We start from the raw sequence: 10601 nt of genomic DNA, 5'->3' as shown, positions 1-10601 counted from the left end.
ATTTTTTTTTTTTTTTTTTTTTTTTTTTTTTTTTTTTTGCTGTACGCGGGCCTCTCACTGCTGTGGCCTCTCCCGTTGCGGAGCACAGGCTCTGGACGCACAGGCTCAGTGGCCATGGCTCACGGGCCTAGCCGCTCCGTGGCATGTGGGATCTTCCCGGACCGGGGCACGAACCTGTGTCCCCTGCATCGGCAGGCGGGCTCTCAACCACTGCACCACCAGGGAAGCCCACATAGAAGGAATTTTGCTAAGTGATTCTCTACTCATGTTCTCGGTTAGTCCTTTACAACAACGCTAAAAATTATGGCATCTTATTCCTGTCATTTCCATTTTGCGGAAGAGGTAAGAGAGTCTTGAAAAGTCTAGGTGGCTGAAGCGAATCAAACAGCTACTAAGTGGCAGAGCCGGAATTTGAACCAAGACGGCCTGATATCAAATCCCAGTCTCTTGCTCGCTATTCTTTGCATTATTTAATAATTCTTCGAAAATATATGCTCCAACACTCAAACCAACACTACGAAATTTCACTGCATGTTAATAGTGAGTCATCTCTTAATATAACATCACTTACAGTGAGTACTTGTCCAATAGAATAATCTTCTGACAGGACTAAGGAGGTCCCATACCAGAATGCCAGAGCATATGATGCATAGATCAACAGGAAAGCTGCACCCATAGAGATGTTGGCTGTAATAGCTTTCTTTATTCCAATTCTTTTAGCTTCTTCCAAATTTTTGTTGTACCTGGGAGAAGTAACAAAAATTAGCACACATACCTATCAATCTTATGAAACGGGTCAATACAGCATGATGGTTATTGAATACACAGGATGTGCCACGGCCTGGGGGAGGCGTTTCACATGTATTTTCTCCTGTTGTCCACACACTGATCCCATGATGCTAGTATTATGTTAATCCCTTCTTGTAGAAGACGAAACTGAGGCCTTATGGAAATTAAGTAATTTGTCGAGGGATGTTCTAAAAAGCACCTTCTCTGACTTTGGCAATAGTGAAATAAATGAAGTAATACTTAGCGAACTTCCAGAACTTGCATCGTTTCATACATAAGACAAAACAGAAGCTATGAAAACACCTGCGTTTTCCCTTGAAAATCTGCATGTGTTTAAAATGTACTAATAAAATGAAGATAAAATGCTAGAAAGTGCTCAATATAGGTGAGTCCTTTAAACCTCTGAATATCAAGTCTGCTCCCCGCCCTGCTTCCCCCGGGCCTGCTGGAAGAACCAAATGAGAAAATACATGTGTGAGAGCATTTTAAGAGCTCTGAATTGCCATTCAAGACTTTTTACGTGTAAATAAACTGTCTAGTTTATCTTACTTCCACAGATGTTTATTTTAAAAATCAGTGACCTGAAAAAATTATTTGGCTTAAAGTATATAATAGTCCATCACTATGTATCAGTGGCCCCTTCCTCAGCCTTTCTATACGTTGCCTACTACCCATCCCCTCTGTCAATGCTTCCGACGTTGGTCCTGTCATGGTTACTCACTGCTGGAGGGAGGGGCTCTCCCTGGTGGCATGGGCCACCCAAGGCCTTCTGGCTGCCTCAAGGACGGAGCAAATCAAGATCTCAGTACTATAACCCTGTAATCTGTTCACAGCACAAAAATCTGCACTACATTAGCCAAACTTGGAGAACACCGGTTAATAATTCTTACAGCATATACAGGGAAATACACAAAAGAGGGCAAAAGCAAGGAAGCAAACAAAAACCAAAGCAATGTCAGAGTCCACTGACAGATATTTCTCTCTCTTTCTAATCACTTAACACTTACTCCCAAACGGCAATTCAAGTACGTTTTACACCCTGGGAAACTGGTTAATTTCTGATATTCAAGGTAAGTAAAGGAGATGGCCTCTGTAACTTTACCTTCATTTGAAAGGAACATGGCAGACTGCTTTCCTTAAGAAGAGAGATGTGGAGATAAGCAAATGGGGCCCTAATTTAAAGAAAAAGAAGGATCTTTGCAAATACAGAATCATGGTAAAATTATTAGAGAAATAGGACAGATTATAATTGAGCTTTAAATCTGTCCTTATCCTCTCAATCACAACTCCTTGCAGGAAGAGGAGCTCACAATTGTTGACATGGAAGAATTTATTTCCATACAGAGTATATATTTTGAGGTCTTTGATCCATAAACACATGACTATGTAAATATTATGCGGTATTATATTTATTTTTTTGGAGCATCTGTCCCATTCGTTAGAATGTAGAAGCAGAAGTCAAGCCTTGCTCAGATATGAGCATGCATTCTTTCTTGCCTTCATGCCTTTTAAAAACTACTTCACCAATAACCAGTTAACCAAAGGCATGGCCAAATGAAAATTACATGACTACTGCCTAAAGAGCAAATTTAAACAGAACTTCATGGTGATAAAATGGTAATATATTATTAGAGTTTCTCCCTCCAAAAACGTAAATCCCAAACTTGCCAGTTATAATCTTTGACCAACAAATTATTTTTGAGAAATGTATTTCAATGGTTGATATATATCCCTCCCACTTTATGAGGTGATTTGATGTGAAAGTATTACTAGGCATAAATTATACATGATGACATTTAAGTAACTTTAATGTCAAACCCTGTTATTTCCTTTATTTCGGTTCTTGCTTACCAAGACTAATGTAGAAATCATTTCACTGATATGCTGTGTCCCAAGTAGCCAGAGGAAACTTTTGCACAGGCAGAAGAAACAAGGAAGAAAATCATTTAGATGCCAGAAAAGATAAAGGAAGAAAAGAAGAGGGTAAGGAAGCAGGAAAAACAAACAATACTACTTTTACATAGGCTTTGATACGCATATAACACCAGATATTAAAATCATTAATTTATTATGAGCTTTAGTATGAAAATGATAATGTAGGATTTCCTAAAAGGGGCAAAGTTACATAATAAAACAATGACATTTAGAAAAAAATATTCTTAAATAATATGAAAATATATATCAGTGACACAAATAGCCCCTTACGAGAGCAAGGAACAATTTTTGCTAAGCAAAGAGAAATCAATACTAACAGGTCAATATATGCAAGACACACACGAGAGAAAAATATAATTAAATGAAGGAGAATAAAACTATTGTATACTACTGAATTAAATTCACTCTAAATTCTGAGAGACTTTGCGAGATCCTACTATACCTGCTAATTTCAAGAGAAAATCAGACTAAAACCTTAATTACTTGTCTATGTGGAAGCAGAGAAGGGAAGAGCAAGAACTAGAAAGAAAACTGAAGAATTATATTTGGTCTAAGGATAATTTTAACAATTCTACTTCCAAATTAAATCCTCAATCTAGGAACTTATCACCCTTCTCCTGGACTACTTCAACAGTCTTCCAAGCAAATCTTTGACAGCTCTCATACATTCACCAGACCAATTACAGGCAGAGAAATGGTTTTAAAACGTAATGTAGATTGTCACTCCCTTGTTTAAAACCCTCAACCGCTTCCCTGTGCCCTTAGAGTTAGATCCTAACCCCTCACCAGGGTCTGCAAGTCCCCTTGTTCCGGCCCCCACCCACCCTCAACAGCCTTTCTTCATCTCAATCTCCTCTCACTCAACTGAACTCCAGGCACACAAGCCTTAGGATATTTTCTAGAATATACCAAAGTCTTTGCCACCTCAGGAAATCTGGAAGACTCCTCTATCCCTACCCCTACTAGAGCAGGATTTTCCTCATCCCTCAAATCCCAGCCTCCATGAAACCACCTCAAACATCCATCATACCTTCCTTATCATCGTTCAAGTAAATTTGCCCTCCTTACCCTCATGGGCACACTCTTTGATTGCTTCATAGCACATTTTAAAAATTCATGATTTAATTCATGTCTTTGATGATTTCTTTCTTATCTTCCTTACTACTTTCCTGCCTCCCTTCCTTCCCTTTTCTTCACCTTACTGTTTTGACTGGGGATAACACGAAGGCAAATATCCCCAGAGCCTAGCATAGTGCATGGGGTGTGTTAGATGCTGGATAAATTTGCTGAATGAATTGAACTTTCAAGAAATGGCCAAGATGGAAAGAACCTTAGGCCATCAGGTGGCAGTCCTGAGCCTACTCTTGATCTTCAGGCAAAACTAACTTCCAGGGCTTCCCTGGTGGCGCAGTGGTTGATAGTCCGCCTGCCGATGCAGGGGACACGGGTTTGTGCCCCGGTCGGGGACGATCCCACATGCCACGGAGCAGCTGGGCCCGTAAGCCATGGCTGCTGAGCCTGCACGTCCGGAGCCTGTGCTCCGCAACGGGAGAGGCCACAACAATGAGAGGCCCACGTACGGCAAAAAAAAAACAAAAAAAACTAACTAACTTCCAGTTCTCTAGAGGAGAACGATCTTTCAAAGATACATTCCAGTAACTAATATCTTCTGAAGAAATGATTCTACACCTGAAATGAATCTTTGAATATACCTGTGTAAGCCCATTTGCTTATTCTTATAATAAAAAGTTAATCAAAATCTTCTCTAAAACAACAAAAAAATTTGTACCTAATTTCTTAAAGCACTCCATTTAAAAAACCTCAATTCTTTTAAAATTTCAGTGAACTAAAATGATCAGATTTATCTAAGTTCTGAATATTGGACTTGACTCCTATTATGTCCTTTCCCTCCTTACCCAGGTTACATCACATACATCATTATTGTTTTTCATCGCTAATAATAATATCTTCTCAACTTATGTTCTTCAAATTTTGGATGCCATTAATTTAAAAAGTATTATAGGGACTTCCCTGCTGGCACAGTAGTTAAGAATCCACCTGCCAATGCAGGGGACGTGGGTTTGATCCCTGGTCCGGGAAGATCCCATATGCTGTGGAGCAACTAGGCCAAAGAGACACAACTACTGAATCCTGGGAGCCACAACTACTGAAGCCTGCATGCCCTAGAGCCCACATGCTACAACTATTGAGTCCACGTTCTGCAACTACTGAAGCGTGCGTGGCTAGAGCCCATGCTCCCCAATGAGAAGCTATCATAATGAGAAGCCCGTGCACTGCAACAAAGAGTAACCCTCGCTCGCCACAACTAGAGAAAGCCAGTGCAAAGCAATGAAGACCCAATGCAGCCAAAAAAATAAAAATAAAAAGTATTATAATTTTGTTATTTTATGTAGCATTAAAAGGGAGTATGGGAGGTGGAGTCAAGAAAGCGTACTAAAAGGATGCAGAATTCGCGTCTCCTTACAAAAAGGGCACCTAACAGGCACCCCTGGGGAACCATGGACACCTAAGGGGATGGGAGGAACCCCCTGCGACCGGGTAGGATGTGGGGAGTGGGGGGAGGGGGGAGGAGAACTGGAGGCAGGACAGAACCAGCACCCCTGAGGGGCAGCTGGGGGAGGGGAACGGATCCAACGCCCAAAGGGGGAAATTGGGGGACCACTGGGAGGGCAGAGGATCAAAAGGGAGCGTGGCCAGGTTTCCCCTGCCACTTGGACCCCCAGGAACCTGCTGAGATCTGAGGCCTGATCCTCTGCCCACCGAGGCCCCCTCCAGCTGCGCAGGTCCTGAGGGAGTGGGAAGGAGGAAAGGGGGAGCAAAAATAAAGGCCAGATCTCTGGGACCAGCACCCCTGAGGGGCGGCTAGGGGAAGGGAGGAATTCCTACACCCAGCAGGACCCCACCCACCATTAGGGGTCCAGCAGCAATGGGGGAGATCCGGGGCGAGACAGTGGGGGAGGGCCACGAAGTAACGTAAACGGGGCCAGCTCTTTGCCTGACCACTTAGGAACGAGGAAGCCTGTTGAGCTCCTGGGCCTAATCCTCTGCCCTCGGAGCCTCCCTCCTGCCACGCAGAGCCCAAGCCCCGCCCCTACACCCCCACCCAGGGCCCTACCTCTACACTCGGAGACGCCCTCCCACAAGCTCGGCCTAAACCCCACCCACACACCCTCACCAGGGCCTTACCTCCAAACTCCGGAACGCCACACTCCAGAAGCCCTCCTTGGGTGATGCCTCTCCCATTCCACCAGGTCCTAGGCAGACGCCCCGCCCCAAGCTTGAACACAGCCCCACCTAGGCCCTATCAAATGCTCAAACGTCATCCCCCAACCCGTCTAGGTCCCGCCCCCCCCCAAACCCCCCCCCCCCCTAAATTCTCCCCCCCCCAAACCCCCCCCCCCTAGTCAAGGCTTTTTTTTTTTTTTTTTTTTTTCCTTACTGTGCCGTGAGCTTGCAGAATCTTGGTTCTCAGGCAGATCAGGCCCGAGCTCCTGCGATGGGAGCTCCGACTCTAAAGCGCTGGACAACAGGGAACCTCAGAACCCAAGGAATATCAATTAGAGTGAGGCCTCCCAGAGGTCCTCAACTCAGCACCAAGACCCAGCTCTATCCAACTACCTGCAAACTCCAGTGCTGGATGACCCAGGCCAAACACCCAGTAAGACAGAATTACAGCACCACCCATCAAAAAAAAATAATAATAATTAAACAACAAAAAAATGTTACAGACGAAGGAGCAAGGTAAAAACCTACAAGACCAAATAAATGAAGACAAAATAGGCAACCTACCTGAAAAAGAATTCAGAGTTATGATAGTAAAGATGATCCAAACTCTTGAAAACAGAATGGAGAAAATACAAGAAACATTTAACAAGGATCTAGAAGAACTAAAGAGCAAACAAACAGTGATAAACAACACAATTACTGAAATTAAAAATACTCTACAGGTAATCAATAACAGAATAACTGAGGCAGAAGAATATATAAGTGAGCTGGAAGATAAAATGGTGGAAATAACTGGCAGGGAGCAGAATAAAGAAAAAAAGAATTAAAAGATGAGGACAGTCTCAGAGACCTGTGGGACAACATTAAATGTACCAACATTCGAGTTATCAGGGTCCCAGAAGAAGAAGAGAAACAGAAAAGGTCTGAGAAACTATTTGAAGAAATTATAGTCAAAAACTTCCCTAACATGGGAAAGGAAATAGTCAAGTCCAGGAAGTGCAGAGTCCCATACAGGATAAACCCAAATTGAAACATGCCGAGACCCGTATTAATCAAACTATCAAAAATTAACTACAAAGAAAAAATATTAAAAGCAGCAAGAGAAAAGCAACAAATAACATACAAGGGAATCCCCATAAGGTTAACAGCTGATCTTTCAGCAGAAACTCTGCAAGCCAGAAGGGACTGGCAGGACATATTTAAAGTGATGAAAGGGAAAAACCTACAACGAAGATTACTACACCAGCAAGGATATCATTCAGATTCGACAAAGGAATTAAAACCTTTACAGACAAGCAAAAGCTAAGAGAATTCAGCACCACCAAACCAGCCTTACAGCAAATGCTATAGGAACTTCTCTAGGCAGGAAACACAAGAGAAGGAAAAGACCTACAATAACAATAACATTAAGAAAATGGTAATAGAAACATACATATTGACAACTACCTTAAATGTAAATAGATTAATGTTCCAACCAAAAAACACATAGACTGGCTGAATGGATACAAAAACAAGACCCATATATAAGCTGTCTACAAGAGACCCACTTCAAACCTAGGGACACATACAGACTGAATGTGAGGGGATGGAAAAAGATATTCCATGCGAATGGAAATCAAAAGAAAACTGTAGTAGCAATTCTCATATCAGACAAAGTGGACTTTAAAATAAAGACTACCACAAGAGACAAAGAAGGACACTACATAATGATCAAGGGGTCAATCCAAGAAGAAGATATAACAATTGTAAATATTTATGCACCCAACATAGGAGCACCTCAATACATAGGCAAATGCTAACAGCCATAAAAGGGGAAATCGACAGTAACACAATCATAGTGGGGGACTTTAACACCCCACTTTCACCCATGGACAGATCATCCAAAATGAAAATATATAAGGAAACACAAACTTTAATTGATACATTAAACAAGATGGACTTAATTGATATTTACAGGACATTCCATCCAAAAACAACAGAACACACTTCCTTTCAGTGCTCATGGAGCATTCTCCAGGATACACCATATCTTGGATCACAAATCAAGCCTAGGTAAATTAAGAAAATTGAAATCGTATCAAGTATCTTTTCCGACCACAACGCTATGAGACTAGATATCAATTACAGGAAAAAAAACTGTAAAACAAAAAAATACAAACACATGAGGCTAAACAATACTCTACTAAATAACCAAGAGATCACTGAAGAAATGAAAGAGGAAATTAAAAAATACCTAGAAACAAATGACAATGAAAACACAACAACCCAAAATCCATGAGATGCAGCAAAAGCAGTTATAAGAGGGAAGTTTATAGCAACACAATCCTACCTCAAGGAACAAGAAAAATCTCAAATAAACAACCTGACCTTACACCTAAATCAATTAGAGAAAGAAGAACAAAAAAACCCAAAGTTAGCAGAAGGAAAGAAATCATAAAGATCAGAGCAGAAATAAATGTAATAGAAATGAATGAAACAATAGCAAAGTTCAATAAAACTAAAAACTGGTTCTTTGAGAAAATAAACAAAATTGATAAACCATTAGCCAGACTCATCAAGAAAAAAGGGAGAAGACTCAAGTCTATAGAATTAGAAATGAAAAAGGAGAAGTAACAACTGACACTGCACAAATCAAAGGATCCTGAGAGATTACTACAAGCAATTATATGCCAATAAAATGGGCAACCTGGAAGAAATGGACAAATTCTTAGCAAAGCACAACCTTCCAAGACTGAACCAGGAAGAAATAGAAAATACAAGCAGACCGATCACAAGCACTGAAATTAAAACAGTGATTAAAAATCTTCCAACAAACAAAAGCCCAAGACCAAATGGCTTCACAGTGAACTCTATCAAACATTTAGAGAAGCACTAACACCTATCTTTCTCAAACTCTTCCAAAACATAGCAGATGGAGAAACACTCCCAAACTCATTCTACGAGACCACCATCACCCTGATACCAAAAACAGACAAAGATGTCACAAAGAAAGAAAACTACAGGCCAATATCACTGCTGAACACAGATGCAAAAATCCTCAACAAAATACTAGCAAACAGAATCCAACAGCACACTAAAAGGATCATACACCATGATCAAGTGGGGTTTATCCCAGGAACGCAAGGATTCTTCAATATATGCAAATCAATCAATGTGATACACCATATTAACAAATTGAAGGATAAAAACCATATGATCATCTCAATAGATGCAGAGAAAGCTTTTGACAAAATTCAACACCCATTTATGATAAAAACCCTCCAGAAAGTAGGCATAGAGGGAACTTACCTCAACATAATAAAAGCCATATACGAAAAATGCACAGCCAACATCATTCTCAATGGTGAAAAACTGAAACCATTTCCTCTAAGATCAGGAACAAGACAAGGTTGCCCACTCTCACCACTATTACTCAACATTGTTTTGGAAGTCCTAGCCACGGCAATCAGAGAAGAAAAAGAAATAAAAGGAATACAAATTGGAAAAGAAGAAGTAAAACTGTCACTGTTTGCAGATGACATGATCCTATACATAGAGAATCCTAAAGATGTTACCAGAAAACTACTAGAGCTAATCAATGAATTTGGTAAAGTAGCAGGATACAAAATTAATGCACAGAAATCTCTGGCATTCCTATACACTAATGATGAAAAATCTGAAAGAAAAATTAAGGAAACACTCCCATTTGCCATTGCAACAAAAAGAAAAAAATACCTAGGAATAAACCTACCTAAGGAGACAAAAGACCTGTATGCAGAAAACTGTAAGACACTGATGAAAGAAATTAAAGATGATACAGATAGATGGAGAGATATACTATGTTCTTGGATTGGAAGAATCAACATTGTGAAAATGACTATACTACCCAAAGCAATCTACAGATTCAATGCAATCCCTATCAAACTACCACTGGCATTTTTCACAGAACTAGAACAAAAAATTGCACAACGTGTATGGAAACACAAAAGACCAAATAGCCAAAACAATTTGAGAAAGAAAAACAGAGGTGGAGGAATCAGGCTCCCTGATTTCAGACTATACTACAAAGCTACAGTAATCAAGACAGTCTGGTACTGGCACAAAAACAGAAATATAGATCAATGGAACAGGATAGAAATCCCAGACATAAACCCATGCACATATGGTCAACTTATCTTTGATAAAGGAGGCAAGAATATACAATGGAGAAAAGACAGCTTCTTCAATGAGTGGTGCTGGGAAAACTGGACAGCTACATGTAAAAGAATGAAATTAGAACACTCCCTAACACCATACACAAAAATAAACTCAAAATGGATTAAAGACCTAAGTGTAAGGTCAGACACTATCAAACTCTTAGAGGAAAACATAGGCAGGACCCTCTATGACATAAATCACAGCAAGATCCTTTTTGACCCACCTCCTAGAGAAATGGAAATAAAAACAAAAATAAACAAATGGGACCTAATGAAACTTAAAAGCTGTTGTACAGCAAAGGAAACTATAAACAAGACGAAAAGACAACCCTCAGAATGGGAAAAAATATTTGCAAACGAAGCAACAGACAAAGGATTAATCTCCAAAATACACAAGCAGCTCATGCAGCTCAATATCAAAAAAACAAACCCAATCCAAAAATGGGCAGAAGAACT

The 10601-nt window shown here is 40.4% G+C and overlaps 1 protein-coding gene across 1 annotated transcript in view; it reads right to left on the bottom strand.

Moving 5' to 3' along the window:
- Window positions 1–10601, bottom strand: part of ABCB1 (ATP binding cassette subfamily B member 1) — a 105380-nt gene that overhangs the window by 47057 nt on the left and 47722 nt on the right. The window contains exon 9 of the mRNA XM_027102795.1: window positions 572–743. Within this exon, the coding sequence (XP_026958596.1) occupies window positions 572–743 (172 nt within the window). The remainder of the gene's footprint in view (window positions 1–571; window positions 744–10601) is intronic.

Source organism: Aethalodelphis obliquidens, unplaced genomic scaffold (assembly GCF_003676395.1).
Source record: "Aethalodelphis obliquidens isolate GAN/ISIS:26980383/991018 unplaced genomic scaffold, ASM367639v1 scaffold5, whole genome shotgun sequence".
NCBI classification, from domain to species: Eukaryota; Metazoa; Chordata; class Mammalia; order Artiodactyla; family Delphinidae; genus Aethalodelphis; species Aethalodelphis obliquidens.
The sequence above is the reverse complement of the archived record's forward strand: the minus strand, read 5'-3'. Positions and strand labels throughout refer to the sequence as shown.